The sequence below is a fragment of the Nerophis ophidion genome, linkage group LG27 (genome assembly GCF_033978795.1).
Source record: "Nerophis ophidion isolate RoL-2023_Sa linkage group LG27, RoL_Noph_v1.0, whole genome shotgun sequence".
In the NCBI taxonomy this organism is placed as follows: domain Eukaryota; kingdom Metazoa; phylum Chordata; class Actinopteri; order Syngnathiformes; family Syngnathidae; genus Nerophis; species Nerophis ophidion.
In genome coordinates, this window is record NC_084637.1 from 829,989 (window position 1) to 846,635 (window position 16,647).

Below are 16,647 nucleotides of genomic sequence, written 5' to 3' on the forward strand. Positions count from 1 at the left end.
ATAGTGGATCTAACATAATAGTGAGAGTACAGTCCATAGTGGATCTAACATAATAGTGTGAGAGTCCAGTCCATAGTGGATCTAACATAATAGTGAGCGTCCAGTCCATAGTGGATCTAACATAATAGTGAGAGTCCAGTCCATAGTGGATCTAACATAATAGGGAGAGTCCAGTCCATAGTGGATCTAACATAATAGTGAGAGTCCAGTCCATAGTGGATCTAACATAATAGTGAGAGTCCAGTCCATAGTGGATCTAACATAATAGTGAGAGTCCAGTCCATAGTGGATCTAACATAATAGTGTGAGAGTCCAGTCCATAGTGGATCTAACATAATAGTGAGAGTCCAGTCCATAGTGGATCTAACATAATAGTGTGAGAGTCCAGTCCATAGTGGATCTAACATAATAGTGTGAGAGTCCAGTCCATAGTGGATCTAACATAATAGTGTGAGAGTCCAGTCCATAGTGGATCTAACATAATAGTGAGAGTCCAGTCCATAGTGGATCTAACATAATAGTGTGAGAGTCCAGTCCATAGTGGATCTAACATAATAGTGAGAGTCCAGTCCATAGTGGATCTAACATAATAGTGTGAGAGTCCAGTCCATAGTGGATCTAACATAATAGTGTGAGAGTCCAGTCCATAGTGGATCTAACATAATAGTGAGAGTACAGTCCATAGTGGATCTAACATAATAGTGTGAGAGTCCAGTCCATAGTGGATCTAACATAATAGTGTGAGAGTCCAGTCCATAGTGGATCTAACATAATAGTGTGAGTCCAGTCCATAGTGGATCCAACATAATAGTGTGAGAGTCCAGTCCATAGTGGATCTAACATAATAGTGAGAGTCCAGTCCATAGTGGATCTAACATAATAGTGAGAGTCCAGTCCATAGTGGATCTAACATAATAGTGTGAGAGTCCAGTCCATAGTGGATCTAACATAATAGTGTGAGAGTCCAGTCCATAGTGGATCTAACTTAATAGTGTGAGAGTCCAGTCCATAGTGGATCTAACATAATATTGTGAGAGTCCAGTTCATAGTGGATCTAACATAATAGTGTGAGAGTCCAGTCCATAGTGGATCTAACATAATAGTGTGAGAGTCCAGTCCATAGTGGATCTAACATAATAGTGAGAGTCCAGTCCATAGTGGATCTAACATAATAGTGTGAGAGTCCAGTCCATAGTGGATCTAACATAATAGTGAGAGTCCAGTCCATAGTGGGCCAGCAGGGGACCATCCTGAGAGGAGACAGGTCAGCAGCGCTTAGACGTCCCCAACCGAAGAACAGACGAGCGGCCCACATGGGGTCCCGAATCTGTACAGCCAGTACTTCATCCATGGTCATCGGACCGGACCCCCTCCACAAGGGAGAGGGGGGCAGAGGAGAAAAAGAAAAGAAACGGCAGATCAACTGGTCTAAAAAGGGGGTCTATTTAAAGGCTAGAGTATACAAATGAGTTTTAAGAAGGGAGTTAAATGCTTCTACTGAGGTGGCATCTCAAACTTTTACCGGGAGGGCATTCCAGAGTACTGGAGCCCCAATAGAAAATGCTCTGTTGCCCGCAGACTTTTCTGGGGCTCTGGGAATCACTAATAAGCTGGAGTTCTTTGAAGGCAGATTTCTTGCCGGGACATATGGTACAACACAATCAGCAAGACAGGATGGAGCTAGACCCTTTTGTAATTTATATGTAAGTAGTAAAACCTTAAAGTCACATCTTAAGTGCACAGGAAGCCAGTGCAGGTGAGCCAGATATATATATATATATATATATATATATATATATACATATATATATATATATATATATATATATATATATATATATATATATATATATATATATATAATCTTTTAATACTAGACATGGGGAGACGCCAAAATAATACGTTACAGTAATGGAGACGAGATTAATACTAAACCATTTTGTTTATGTCAAATATGCAATGGACGTTATACTTTTGTAATTAGAATGTTTATATTTTCAGTCTTACAAACCTAAGTAAAAGGTAGATGTTTAAAGAAATAATACTGAGGAAGGAAAATGATTCAAAAGAAGGAACATCAATCATCAAGAAAGCTTTTGGAGCTTCTGCTTCTTCATACCATTAACTCTCAGTCTCTCTGCACTGGCTGGAAAGAAGAAGTGAGGCCAGAATAATGAATTTATTGACGGTGCAGCCTGCAAACCGATGTGTTGATTTTGCAATGAAGTAAAAAATATAAATATAACCGGTGACTGAGGCACTTCCTAAAGAAACATTCAAATGTTGATGTGGGTCCCCTGAGCTCTTGAAACTGCGGCTCTCTTTATTATGCAGTTGGATATCAGCACTTTTATTAGACTTATAGTTAGACTTAGACAAAGTTTAAGGATCCACAAGGGAAATTGTTATTCATGATTCACAAGGGAAATTATCTGTGTTGCTCATATCGAAAAGACACTTGCTTGTTCCAGCTTCCCGAGGCTCCTCCTGATAGATAACATACGAGGCTTCAGCCACAATCTACACTTTTTTGTTTCTTTCTTTATTATTTATTATTGCTGATTGGAGAGTGAGTTGATTGTGTCTTCAGACCCAGAGATGGCAAATAAAGGGCAGCTCAAATTTATTTATTACCAAAAAATAAAGACATAGTGCACAGGTATCATAGGTCAAGCTATGCAGGTTTAAGCACAAAGCAAAGAAAAACTTATGGAGAACACGATGCAGCATGAACACGGACAAAGCAAAGTAAAATGATGGCGTCTAGTCTGGAGGACAGAAAATCATTACAACAATGAGGCCTTTTCCTTCTCTTCTTCTCATCTGCATCTTTTTAAATATACTTTTTTTTTTTTAAATAGTAAAAGGTAGATGTTTTCTTCTATGTCCCACTCTCCTTTGTGGAGGGAGTCCGGTCCGATCCGGTGGCCATGTACTGCTCGCCTGTGTATCGGCTGGGGACATCTCTGCGCTGCTGATCCGCCTCCGCTTGGGATGGTTTCCTGCTGGCTCCGCTGTGAACGGGACTCTCGCTGCTGTGTTGGATCCGCTTTGGACTGGACTCTCGCGACTGTGTTGGATCCATTATGGATTGAACTTTCACAGTATCATGTTAGACCCGCTCCACATCCATTGCTTTCCTCCTCTCCAAGGTTCTCATAGTCATTATTGTCACCGACGTCCCACTGGGTGTGAGTTTTCCTTGCCCTTATGTGGGCCTACCAAGGAGGTCGTAGTGGTTTGTGCAGCCCTTTGAGACACAAGTGATTTAGGGCTATATAAGTAAACATTGATTGATTGATTGATGTTTAAGAACATTACAATGACTAAAGCATAACTCCTTAAAGTTTACATTGACAACCATCTCATCGAGTCCTTCTTTGGTTAATAGGAACAACACATCTCAGGAGATAGAGACGACCATCAAGTAACTAAAGGGATCCCAGTCTGAATCCTGCCGCCCCTTTCCTCCTCACTAATGTTCCAAGCAGCACACGAGACCCCCAGAGCCCACCTCACATGGATGCTGACGAGGTCCTTTAACCCATCCTCTAGATCAGGGGTGTCAAACTCATTTTAGATGGGGGGCCACATGGAGAAAGATCTACTCCCAAGTAAAATCCCTGCACGATAACTTAAAAATAAAGACACCTTCAGATTGTTTTCTGTCTTTAAAAATAGGAAAGGCGCATTCTGAAAATGTACAAACCATAATGTTGTTTTTTTACACGTACATGTTGCGGTTAATAGTATTCTATCTTTATTGGTCGTTATTTATATTTTCTGAATGAATGATGTGATAATGTTCATCCGTCAACTCAATGGTGTTCATTTTCAATCAATCAAGATAAGCAAAAAAAATCAAATTACAGTATGCCATGTATGTAGTTTGATCATTTTCCTCCATTGATGTACTAACATCATGTGGTTTATTTTGTACAGTGGGGCAACAAAGTATTTAGTCAGCCAGCGATTGTGCAAGTTCTCCCACTTCAAATGATGACAGAGGTCTGTCATTTTCATCATAGGTACACTTCAACTGGGAGAGACAGAATGTCAACAAAAATCCAGGAATTCACATTGTAGGAATTTTAAATAATTTATTTGTAAATGATGGTGGAAAATAAGTATTTGGTCAACCATTCAAAGCTCTCACTGATGGAAGGAGGTTTTGGCTCCAAATCTCAGGATACATGGCCCCATTCATTCTTTCCTTAAACTCAACTGGTGGTGTTTGAAGGAAGAAGAATACTGAGTTGCATCCCAAGAACACCATACCTACTGTGAAGCATGGGGGTGGAAACATCCTGCTTTGGGGCTGTTTTTCTGCTAAGGGGACAGGACGATTGATCCGTGTTAAGGAAAGAATGAATGGGGCCATGTATCCTGAGATTTGGAGCCAAAACCTCCTTCCATCAGTGAGAGCTTTGAATGGTTGACCAAATACTTATTTTCCACCATCATTTACAAATAAATTATTTAAAATTCCTACAATGTGAATTCCTGGATTTTTTTTCACATTCTGTCTCTCCCAGTTGAAGTGTACCTATGATGAAAATGACAGACCTCTGTCATCATTTGAAGTGGGAGAACTTGCACAATCGCTGGCTGACTAAATACTTTGTTGCCCCACTGTACATTTGTATCATCATCTAGAGGGCAACCTCTACAATATATTTCTTGTGTACATACAGTACAGGCCAAAAGTTTGGACACACCTTCGCCTCATTCAATGCGTTTTCTTTATTTTCATGACTATTTACATTGTAGATTGGAGACAAAACAAGGTGAAATAACTGAAAACATATTTTATATTCTAGTTTCTTCAAAATAGCCACCCTGCGCTCTGATTAATGCTTTGCACACACTTGGCATTCTCTCTATGAGCTTCAAGAGCTTCAAGCTTCAGCTACTTGTGGTTAGAGTGTCCGCCCTGAGATAGGTAGGTTCTATCAATCAATGTTTACTTATATAGCCCTGAATCACTAGTGTCTCAAAGGGCTGCACAAACCACTACGACATCCTCGGTAGGCCCACATAAGGGCAAGGAAAACTCACACCCAGTGGGACGTCGGTGACAATGATGACTATGAGAACCTTGGAGAGGAGGAAAGCAATGGATGTCGAGCGGGTCTAACATGATACTGTGAAAGTTCAATCCACAATGGATACAACACAGTCGCGAGAGTCCAGTCCAAAGCGGATCCAACACAGCAGCGAGAGTCCCGTTCACAGCGGAGCCAGCAGGAAACCATCCCAAGCGGAGGCGGATCAGCAGCGCAGAGATGTCCCCAGCCGATACACGGGCGAGCGGTACATCCTGGGTCCCGACTCTGGACAGCCAGTACGTCATCCATGGCCACCGGATCGGACCGGACCCCCTCCACAAGGGAGAGTGGGACATAGGAGAAAAACAAAAGAAACGGCAGATCAACTGGTCTAAAAAGGGAGTCTATTTAAAGGTTGTGAGTTCAAACCCCGGCCGAGTCATACCAAAGACTATACAAATGGTAGCCATTACCTCCCTGCTTGGCACTCAGCATCAAGGATTGAAATTGGGGGTTAAATCACCAAAAATGCTTCCCGGGCGTGGCTACTGCTGCTGCTCACTGCTCCCCTCACTTATCAGGGGGTGAACAAGGGGATGGGTCAAATGCAGAGTACATATTTCACCACAGCTAGTGTGTGTGTGTGAGACAATCATTGCTACTTTAACTTCAAGAGGTAGTCACCTGAAATGGTTTTCACGTCACAGGTGTGCTTGAAGATCATGGAGAGAATGCCAAGAGTGTGCAAAGCAGTCATCGGTGCAAAGGGTGGCTATTTTAAAGAATTAAAGTTAATTAAACTAATTAGAATATAAAACATGTTTTCAGTTTTTTGTTTTTTTTGATTGATTGAGACTTGTATTAGTAGATTGCAAGTACTTAACTCCACATGTGTTCATTGATAGTTTTGATGTGACTATCTACAATGTGAATAGTCATGGAAATAAAGAGAACCCATTGAATGAGGAGAAGGTGTGTCCAGACGTTTGGCCGTACTGTACATTTGTTAAAAAAATGGCATTTAATGGCTCGTGACATAAGATGTGGTGACTCACTTAGCAGGAAGTAAGAAGCAAATGACCCAAGAAACTTAATGATTTCGTAGTAAGAAATTTATTTTGCAATAGTTACCATGAAGAAAACATAGAAATGTGACTGTACACACATCACACAGGCTTCATTCTAAATGAAGCTGATAAAAAAAAGAAGCAAACTAGAAAAACGTGTTTTAGAAAATAAGACATCTTCTAGGCAGAGATGAAGATGATGAAGATGATGATGATGAAGGACAACACTGCTTAACCTCTTTGGTTCTTGAACGCAGTTCTATCAAAAATAACTTTCAAATGAGTTTCCCCGCGTTGGAGGCCTTGCCGCTCTTCAGTGCAAATATCCCCGGCCCGCCCCCTGAGGCGAAAGTGGCAGGTGGGGGCGGGGCTGAGCAGAGGTGGCAAGAGGAAGAAGAAGATGGCAAGGAGAGCCCCTCCCACTACTCACGAAGGAGAGCCCCTCCCACTACTCACGAAGCATGCATTTCAAGTATTGCTGATAGTTGCTCGCTTGTCTGCTGTGTGCCTCGTACTTTATTTTGCATAGCTCATGCGGCACTTATGTCTTTGATCGCTGAGGCGCCACCTAGTGCTCACGGAAGGCATTTCAATCTGCAAGTGCTGTTCAGTTGCGACATTGTCGTCGGAGTCTGTGATTCTACCGCGAGATTGGCTGCCGGCCTCTCGACCAAGGACGAAGCTCCGCTCCCAGCACAAAACCACGCAAGTCCATCCACAAACATAAATATATGTACAGGCTTATATGCGATTGCATGGTGGGAATGTGGCCAGGATGGCGTACTTGTCGTCCACACGGTTGGTCGTCCACACGGTTGGTCGTCCACACGGTTGGTCGTCCACACGGTTGGTCGTCCACACGGTTGGTCGTCCACACGGTTGGTCGTCCACACGGTTGGTCGTCCACACGGTTGGTCGTCCACAGGGTTGGTCGTCCACACGGTTGGTCGTCCACACGGTTGGTCGTCCACACGGTCACTCCGTCAGCTCCACGACCGCCTGAGAAGGTCAAGCACAGCCGCACTCCTCTACAATCATGTTGGGGACGTCCCGCTTGACGATGTTGTACTCGTCATCAAAATAGAGCATGGACATGGTGCTTAGTCTGGTCGGGATGCAGCAGGAGTTCATAGAGCCGGGGCTCATCCCGCGCATGCGGTACTGGTTCACCACGGCCGTGTGAAAGGACGACGCCGAGCTGGGCACACCTGCCATGTAGGCGGGGCAGTTCCCTTCGCAGTAGTTCCCAAAGTAACCCGAGGGTGCAATGATCCAGTCGTTCCAGCCTATGAGTCGAAAGTCGATGTAGAACTGCTGGCGGCAGCACAGGCTGCTGCTGCCGTCGCATTCCAGTCCTCTCTTCCGAATGCGGTGCTTGGCGTCCACCTGCCGGGCCTGAACCACCAGGAAGGGCCGGTGCGACTCGTCATTGCGGTTCAGGAGTACGGGCGTGACGGCGCCGGCCTCACAGCCCTCGCAGCGCACGTCCAGGTTTTGACGGCGGTCGCCCTGCTCAAACACTAACCGCACAGCTTCAGTCAACATGAAGGTGTGCCACCCGCTCCGCTTCAGCTCCACCTGCTTCTCCACCAGGTTCCACTTGCTGCTAAGGCCCGGTTCCTGGTAGTACACTTTCACTGCCACCTTGCGCCTGGACCGCACCTCCAGAGGCTGAGCTTGCAGCTTAAAGTAGAGCCAGAGGGTCGCCTGCGTCACGTGGAGGTTCTGGTTCCCCTCGCTGGAGATCAGAAAGAACAAACTGGACTTGGAGGTCACCAGATCATCTGTGAACACAAGCATGTTGATGAGAAGCATGACAACACAAGTGGAGGTACTGGTCATTCATGCAAGGATGCAGCTTTGCTCACTTGCTAACGAGCCTGATAGAACATTGACCACTGCGCAGAAACTTGGTTTTAACCTTGAAAACTACACTAAGGTCAGTCGTCAGTGGACACTCGCTGACACACGAGCATGCTGATTGACAGCTGTCAGGTGGAGCTGATTAGAGTGTTCCTTCAGGCGGGAATCTGGGGAATTCTAATTGGAGAGGATTGAGAATTGAGATAGGTTGGGGGGGTCTTTGCACTGCTGACCTGTCTCTGCTTGGGATGGTTTTCTGCTGGCCCCACTATGGACTGGACTCTCACTATTATGTTAGATCCACTATGGACTGGACTGGACTCTCACACTATTATGTTAGATCCACTATGGACTGGACTCTCACACTATTATGTTAGATCCACTATGGACTGGACTCTCACTATTATGTTAGATCCACTATGGACTGGACTCTCACTATTATGTTAGATCCACTATGGACTGGACTCTCACTATTATGTTAGATCCACTATGGACTGGACTCTCACTATTATGTTAGATCCACTATGGACTGGACTCTCACTATTATGTTAGATCCACTATGGACTGGACTCTCACTATTATGTTAGATCCACTATGGACTGGACTCTCACTATTATGTTAGATCCACTATGGACTGGACTCTCACACTATTATGTTAGATCCACTATGGACTGGACTCTCACTATTATGTTAGATCCACTATGGACTGGACTCTCACTATTATGTTAGATCCACTATGGACTGGACTCTCACACTATTATGTTAGATCCACTATGGACTGGACTCTCACTATTATGTTAGATCCACTATGGACTGGACTCTCACACTATTATGTTAGATCCACTATGGACTGGACTCTCACACTATTATGTTAGATCCACTATGGACTGGACTCTCACTATTATGTTAGATCCACTATGGACTGGACTGGACTCTCTCACTATTATGTTAGATCCACTATGGACTGGACTCTCACACTATTATGTTAGATCCACTATGGACTGGACTCTCTCACTATTATGTTAGATCCACCATGGACTAGACTCTCCCACTATTATGTTAGATCCACTATGGACTGGACTCTCACACTATTATGTTAGATCCACTATGGACTGGACTCTCACTATTATGTTAGATCCACTATGGACTGGACTCTCACACTATTATGTTAGATCCACTATGGACTGGACTCTCACTATTATGTTAGATCCACTATGGACTGGACTCTCACTATTATGTTAGATCCACTATGGACTGGACTCTCACACTATTATGTTAGATCCACTATGGACTGGACTCTCACACTACTATGTTAGATCCACTATGGACTGGACTCTCACTATTATGCTAGATTCACTCTCCAAGGTTTCTCATTGTCCCATTGGGTTGAGTTTTTTCCTTGCTTTGATGTGGGATCTGAGCTAAGGATGTCGTGACTTGTGCAGCCCTTTGAGACACTGGTGATTTCGGGCTATATAAGTAAACTTTGATTGGTTGATTGAGAAGGTCAGTCAAAACTCAAGACAAAGGGCCCAGTTGAACTTGAAACCTTGCACTGCAAATGATGCCCCTCTTCAGTCGCATGTTTTACACACACACACACACACACACACACATACACACACACACACACACACACACATACACACACACACACACACACACACACACACACACACACACACACACACAGGTGCAAGAGTGCACTCACATATTGGTAAGACACAAAGAGTGTGGAAGCCCCCATGGGGTCAAAGAGCAACATGAAGCTGTAGTCAGGTAGTCAGGTAGTCAGGTAGGCAGGTAGTCAGGTAGTCAGGTAGTCAGGTAGTCAGGTAGTCATGTAGTCAGGTAGTCAGGTAGTCAGGTAGGCAGGTAGTCAGGTAGTCAGGTAGGCAGGTAGTCAGGTAGTCAGGTAGTCAGGTAGTCAGGTAGGCAGGTAGTCAGGTAGTCAGGTAGGCAGGTAGTCATGTAGTCATGTAGTCAGGTAGTCAGGTAGTCAGGTAGTCAGGTAGGCAGGTAGTCAGGTAGTCAGGTAGGCAGGTAGTCATGTAGTCATGTAGTCAGGTAGTCAGGTAGTCAGGTAGGCAGGTAGTCAGGTAGTCAGGTAGGCAGGTAGTCAGGTAGTCATGTAGTCAGGTAGTCAGGTAGTCAGGTAGGCAGGTAGTCAGGTAGTCAGGTAGGCAGGTAGTCAGGTAGTCAGGTAGTCAGGTAGTCAGGTAGGCAGGTAGTCAGGTAGTCAGGTAGGCAGGTAGTCATGTAGTCATGTAGTCAGGTAGTCAGGTAGTCAGGTAGGCAGGTAGTCAGGTAGTCAGGTAGGCAGGTAGTCATGTAGTCATGTAGTCAGGTGATGTGGACAGCAGATGTTTCTGAGCACAGGAGAAACACCGTTGATCATTTACTGCCTTGTCCTTAACAGTTGAAGCACCGAGGCAGTAAATGATCAACGGTGTTTCTCCTCTGTGTGTGTGTGTGTGTGTGTGTGTGTGTGTGTGTGTGTGTGTGTGTGTGTGTGTGTGTGTGTGTGTGTGTGTGTGTGTGTGTGTGTGTGTGTGTGTGTGTGTGTGTGTGTGTGTGTGTGTGTGTGTGTGTGTGTGTGTGTGTGTGTGTGTGTGTGTGTGTGTGTGCCTTGCAAGCAGGCCATAAAGCAGCCATCTCTGCAGCAAGGTGCCCACTAAGTGCAGACACATGTGAAAATAAGACCATCAGTTCTAATAGTTTTGAAGGTGAAGACTTCAGCAGAGTCCAACACACCTGCTTCACAACAAGGGCTTTAATCCCAGCAAATATGTCAGCTTTTTCAGAGTCTCCTTCTTTTAACTACAACTGATTGACAAGACACCAAACACCTCGCCCCCTCCTTCATCCATGCCACCTGCTGCCCTGTAACGCTGGTGCCAGGAACACTAATGCACAAGCTCTTCTGCCATACTATGTCATCTAATTACTTACTATGGCCAATCTAGTTAGTTACTATGGCCATCTAATTACTTACTATGCGCATCTAATTACTTACTATGGCCAATCTAGTTAGTCACTATGCGCATCTAATTACTTACTATGCTCATCTAATTAGTTACTATGGTCAATCTAGTTAGTTACTATGCTCATCTAATTACTTACTATGGCCATCTAATTAGTTACTATGCGCATCTAATTACTTACTATGTCATCTAATTAGTTACTATGCGCATCTAATTAGTTACTATGGTCAATCTAGTTAGTTACTATGCTCATCTAATTACTTCCTATGGCCATCTAATTAGTTATGATGTTCATCTAGTTAGTTACTATGCTCATCTAATTACTTACTATATTCATCTAATTAGTTACTATATTCATCTAATTAGTTACTATATTCATCTAATTAGTTACTATGGCATCTAAATAATTACATTGATAATCTAATTAGTTACTATGGTCATGTAATGAGTTACTATGGTGATGTAATGAGTTACTATGGTAATGTGAGTCACAGCAGCTCAGACGAGGCACCAAGCAGTGTGGGTGGGGAGTGTTTCCACAGAGTGTTTCCAGAGCCTGAAATGTGGGTGTCAGTGACAGACGTGGAAGGAGATTTTCACAAGTAAATTCTAAAGCTTAGTGATATATGACATATATCAGATTGTAGGTGTGGGTTGTTTACCTTTCATGTTCATATTTCACTGTGTTTGTTGTGTTTCGCTTGATTGTAAAATATGTGGACGGAGAGGGGGTGTGATGTTCATATGTTGTCAATATTCAGTGTTTTATCCTCCATAGTTAATATTGTAAATCAAACATTCATTATTTTCATGTACATTCTGGCTGTCTCATTAGTCAGTAAAAAAATATTTCAATTCCATTCCGTTTTTTAAGGCGGTCTGTCAATGTTTTTAGCCTTCAATTAAACATTATTGTGAGGTTTTGTATTTGTGTTCCTAAAAATTGGACCCAAGCACACATACTGTACATAAAATGTTCACAGTATATATATATATATATGTTTGTATGTACGTATGTATGTATGTATGTATGTATGTATGTATGTATGTATGTATGTATGTAAGATATACCAGCCCCCAGACACATTGTTTTCTCTAAATTTAGACCCCCGAGTCAAAATAATTGCCCATGCCTGCCCTAGGTGATACCACCTTGGGCAATTGAGGAAACAAGTAGATCAGGTGTGATGTACTCTCTCTGTCGCCACTTTACTACTTTCCTAAAGCTCCGAGCGGGTCGCAAACCCTTTATGAGCGTGCTGACTACTGAGCTAAAAGTCAGGTGTTTTTTGCACATACCACAGGGTTTAGAGGGCCTGGTCATGTGACCACCCCTCATTTGTTCCACTGCCTGTTGGCCAGTCAGTCGCTGCCTTTGGGATCCTCTAAAGTGCTGTTGAGATATTTTCTACAAGCAATTTTCCTTCTTTCAAACAAGCCACTTGTAACATTTACCCACAGGTGAGGTCAGCACATACCTCCATACGTTGTGGAGGTTCTCCAAAAACCTCTGCACGAGTTTGCCATTCTTATGTCCACTATAGCGGGACTTGATGTCCAAATGAAAACAAGTCCACAGTGCGACCACAAGACCAAAGATGCTCTGAAGAATTAGACGCAGGAAGCACAGAGGCTGGCTAACAAATCTGACAGTCCGAGAACAAAATACAAAAGGATTTACCCAAAACTACATTTATTTGGGGCAGCATTTGTAGGTTAGTTGAAAAATTTTACCCAAAAGTACATTTATTTGGTGAGGTTAGTTGAAGGATTTACCCAAAACTACATTTATTTGGGGCAGCATGGCCAGATTGGTAGAGTTCCAGGTTCAATTTGCACTTAAATATTATTGAAAGTGTATTTAAGAAATGTTTTTATTCTTAATTTAGTGGATGGATGGATAGTCAAAATGCATTATTGTTTTAGTATTGCATAATCGTATTTAAACGTGTCTTCCTTTACAGTTTATTTGATCAGTATTTATTTTAGTAATCAGCTTGACTGAAGCCTTGATAATAATCTTTGTGATTCACACGTGCTTTTATAGCATTTGACAAAGTTGTTCAAATGTAAATAGGTTAGATTTATCATGAATTGATGAAGGTGGACCCCGACTTAAACAAGTTGAAAAACTTATTGGGGTGTTACTATTTAGTGGTCAATTGTACGAAATATGTACTGTACTGTGCAATCTACTAATAAAAGTTTCAATCAATCAGTCATTCAATCAATCAGATATAATTATTGAATACGATTAAAATCAAGAGTAAGATTACTAATTCAGTGTTGATATTTGTAGTGTAAATGTGAAGAACCACTGATGTAGGAATGAAGTCTTCTAGTTGCAGATTAAAAATGATCATTTGACCCCTAAAGTATATACAGTACAACATTGTGACATATTCAGAGGTTTTAGCCCCTTCACAACATTTTTCACGTAAAAATTGCAGCCAAATCCTTTTTTGTTTTTTAATATGCGGCCCTCAGTTTTAGTTTTATTTATGTTATTGGAGGATTTAAATGATTATTTTGTTTAACTTGCGTGTCACATGAAAAAAACAAAAAGTATTGTTTTCAAACATCCTTTCCATTGGGGCCGGGGTACCATTTATGACTGTCATTAAAGTACAGATTGGATGAGAAGTAAGTAAGACCCGCACGAGTCATTTAGTGCGATGCTCAAACCACAACAATGTTCCTCTTTTTACTTCAAATGTTCCTCTTTTTACTTCAAATGCAAAAGCACAACTCTTCATCAAAAGTCCGCCGGGCAGTCAAATGGCAAAAAGAGATAAAAGGCTGGGAAAAAAAGGGGAAACTTTTATGGGCTTCATGGCACGTTTTACTTGACAGGGGGGTCAAACTGCTTCTCATTGGGGGCCACATCACAGTTATGACTGCCCTCAGAGGGCCACTTGTAACAGTGAATACATTTTCAATTGCTTCATTACACAATTATTTTTTGTGAGATATTTTTTACGTACACTGTAAGAAAAACATGTCCATTTTAGATCAGGATGTCAAACATGAGGCCCCCAAACAGGTTTTATTCGGCCCACAGGATGAGTTTGCTACGTATAAAAGGAGCTGAAATTTTGGAATGAAATAAACTGCAGTTCTAAATGTGTCCACTAGATGTCACAGTAGCAATTATTTGTATCTTAGTAGATGATTCTACATATATAAAAAATTAAAAAAATGAACACATGATGTAAGTGCACCAGTTGAGGAGGATGATCAAACTACATCAATATTATCCTGTAATGTACTACTAATAATAATAATACATTTTATTTGGTGTAGCGCTTTTCAGAGTACTCAAGGACGATTTATAGGACAAAAAATTAAAATATAAAACAGTTCAAAGTAATATTATAAAATACAAGAAATATAAAAGCAGTACATTGTAAAATATGTAATAAATTGTTTTTCATCCCATTTTTTTATCTTGATTGATTGAAAATGAACACTAATGAGTTGACTGATGAACATTATCACATCATTTGTTCAGAAAGTATAAGCAAGGACAAATAAAGATAGGATATTACTAATCATGACATGAAAGTGTGAAAAAAACAGACATAATAATGATTTGTACATTTTCAGAATGTGCTCCTTGTAGTTTTAAACAAAGAAAACAATCTGAAGTTGTTTTTATTTTGAAGTTATCGTGCTGTCATTTTACCTGAGTAGATTTTTCTCCCCGATCTAAAAGGAGTTTGACATCCTTGTTTTACCTTCAAGTGTAGCTGCTGTAAAATGTAGCATGTTTTCTACCATGTGTACCCTCCCTCCAGCCATCCATTTTATACCGCGTTTCCCTACTGTAAATGTAATTGGGAAAACAGTAGCACTGTTTTACTGTCAAATCTACAGCCATTGTTTTGGTTGTAAATGTAAAAGTAATGTTACATTTTTTTTATTTTTTTTTACGGTAACATTCCAGTTGTTTTTTTTTATTACAAAATAATGTTGACTTTGTACAATTTGATGGATAAGTTGCTTAAGTCGAGTACTTATTTTGACGTTTGGGATGTGTGACGATCAAATATCTGTTAGATTTAAATATATAAAATGCATATGAATAAAATGACCACGAATTGACTTAAATAAGTTGAAAAACTTAGAGGGGTGTTAGCATTTAGTGGTCAATTGTTCTGAACTGTAAACGTCTCCATTAATCAATAATTATATAGCACTTTTCTCTAGTGATTCAAAGCACTTTTGCACAGTGAAAGCCAATATAAGTTGCATTTAAAGCAGTGGGGGTCAAGTGTCTTGCCCGAGGACACAACGGCAGTGACTAGGTTGGCGGAAGCGGGGATCGAACCCGGAACCCTGGAGTTGCCGGCCCGGCCGCGGTAGAAACCGAGCTATACCGCCCCATGCACTTCCTTCCACCAGCACACCTGAGCAGGTGAACAAACAAGACGGAGCCGAGGATGACCTTTTTCTGCGAAGCTGATGATCTCGGAGCTCTCCTCCAGGACATCGTTGGCCATGGGGTGTCCGTCCAAGTCGGGGATGTCCACCCCGCCGTCCTCCCGCAGCTTCCCGGCGTGCAGCTTCCGCAGCGCCGTCACCATGGCAGCCTTGGGCAGCGGGTGCGTGATGTTGGGCCGCCGCCGCATCTGCAGCCTGCTGAGGATGTGCCTCTTCACCGCCTCCACGAAGTCCGCGTCCAGCCGCCCGGACTGCGCGTCCTGCGGGGGACTGACGCCGCAGGACGCGCAGTTCTCCCGGCTGGATGCTGGGCGCCCCGCGGCCTCGGTGGAGCCGCCGGGTGTCGGAGTGACGCGGCCGCTGAGCACGCACAGCACGCACAGCAACAGCAGAGTCAGGCGCAGGAGCCAACAAGTCATCTTCGACTTTCGGAGGAAGAAATGCAACTTTGTCACAGCCAAGTCCAAAGTGATGGAGAACATTCCAATCACATCTTGTCGTCCTGCCTGCGCTCACTCCGCGTCTGGCGTCCTCATCCTCATCCTCATCATCCTCCTCCTCGTCTTCTTCTTCTTCTTCTTCTTCTTCCTCTTCGTCCTCGCGTCCACCAGTCCGCTGCACGAAGGCGCGCAGGTGTGTCCATGCTGGCGCGTGCGCGTCCTGCCGCCGCGCCAAGTCCTTGGAGACGCGCGTGGGAGGAGTCAGGCGTGGAAGGGGCGGGGTCTAAGAAGACTTGAACGAGCAGAGCTTTTCACTGAGGGCCACATGGCACTTATGTGTGGCCCCACAGCAGCCAATACTCCATCCAATCCATTTTATACCGCTTGTTCCCTTTTGGGGCCGCGGGGGACGCTGGTGCCTATCTCAGCTACAATCGGGCGGAAGGCGGGGTACACCCTGGACAAGTTGCTACCTCATCGCAGACAGTCAGTACTAGTTTTATGCATTTCATTAGTAGATTTTCTTTAATCGACTTTAAAAATATGGTAAGTTGCAATCATGTGAAGTGAATTATATTTTATATAGCGCTTTTCTCTAGTGACTCAAAGCACTTTACATAGTGAAACCCAATGTATTAAAATTAATCATATTCGCAGACGACACTAATATTTTCTGTTCTAACGATAATTATACAAATTTTGTATCCACCCCAAATAATGAAGTTGCAAAATTAAAAACATGGTTGGATATAAACAAATTATCCCTTAATTTAAAGAAAACAAGAGTCTCTTGTTGTGTTTG

General features: G+C 42.8%; 1 protein-coding gene across 1 annotated transcript; it reads right to left on the bottom strand.

Moving 5' to 3' along the window:
* Positions 1–6,142: 6,142 nt before the first annotated feature.
* On the bottom strand, positions 6,143–16,027 carry LOC133544318 (inhibin beta B chain-like). Its single transcript, XM_061889524.1, has 2 exons — positions 15,410–16,027; positions 6,143–7,899 (listed from the first exon to the last, which is right to left on the bottom strand). The coding sequence occupies exons 1-2, from the start codon at positions 15,885–15,887 to the stop codon at positions 7,124–7,126; spliced, it is 1,254 nt and encodes a 417-aa protein (XP_061745508.1). The 5' UTR covers positions 15,888–16,027; the 3' UTR covers positions 6,143–7,123.
* Positions 16,028–16,647: the final 620 nt, after the last annotated feature.

What these genes read in the sequence shown, in the direction of transcription:
- LOC133544318 (XM_061889524.1), bottom strand. Translation starts at nt 15,887, where the DNA reads ATGTTCTCCATCACTTTGGACTTGGCTGTGACAAAGTTGCATTTCTTC. An exon ending in CATCAGCTTCGCAGAAAAAG is followed by an intron (nt 7,900 to 15,409) that starts GTCATCCTCGGC and finishes TTGTGTTCACAG; the next exon opens with ATGATCTGGTGACCTCCAAG.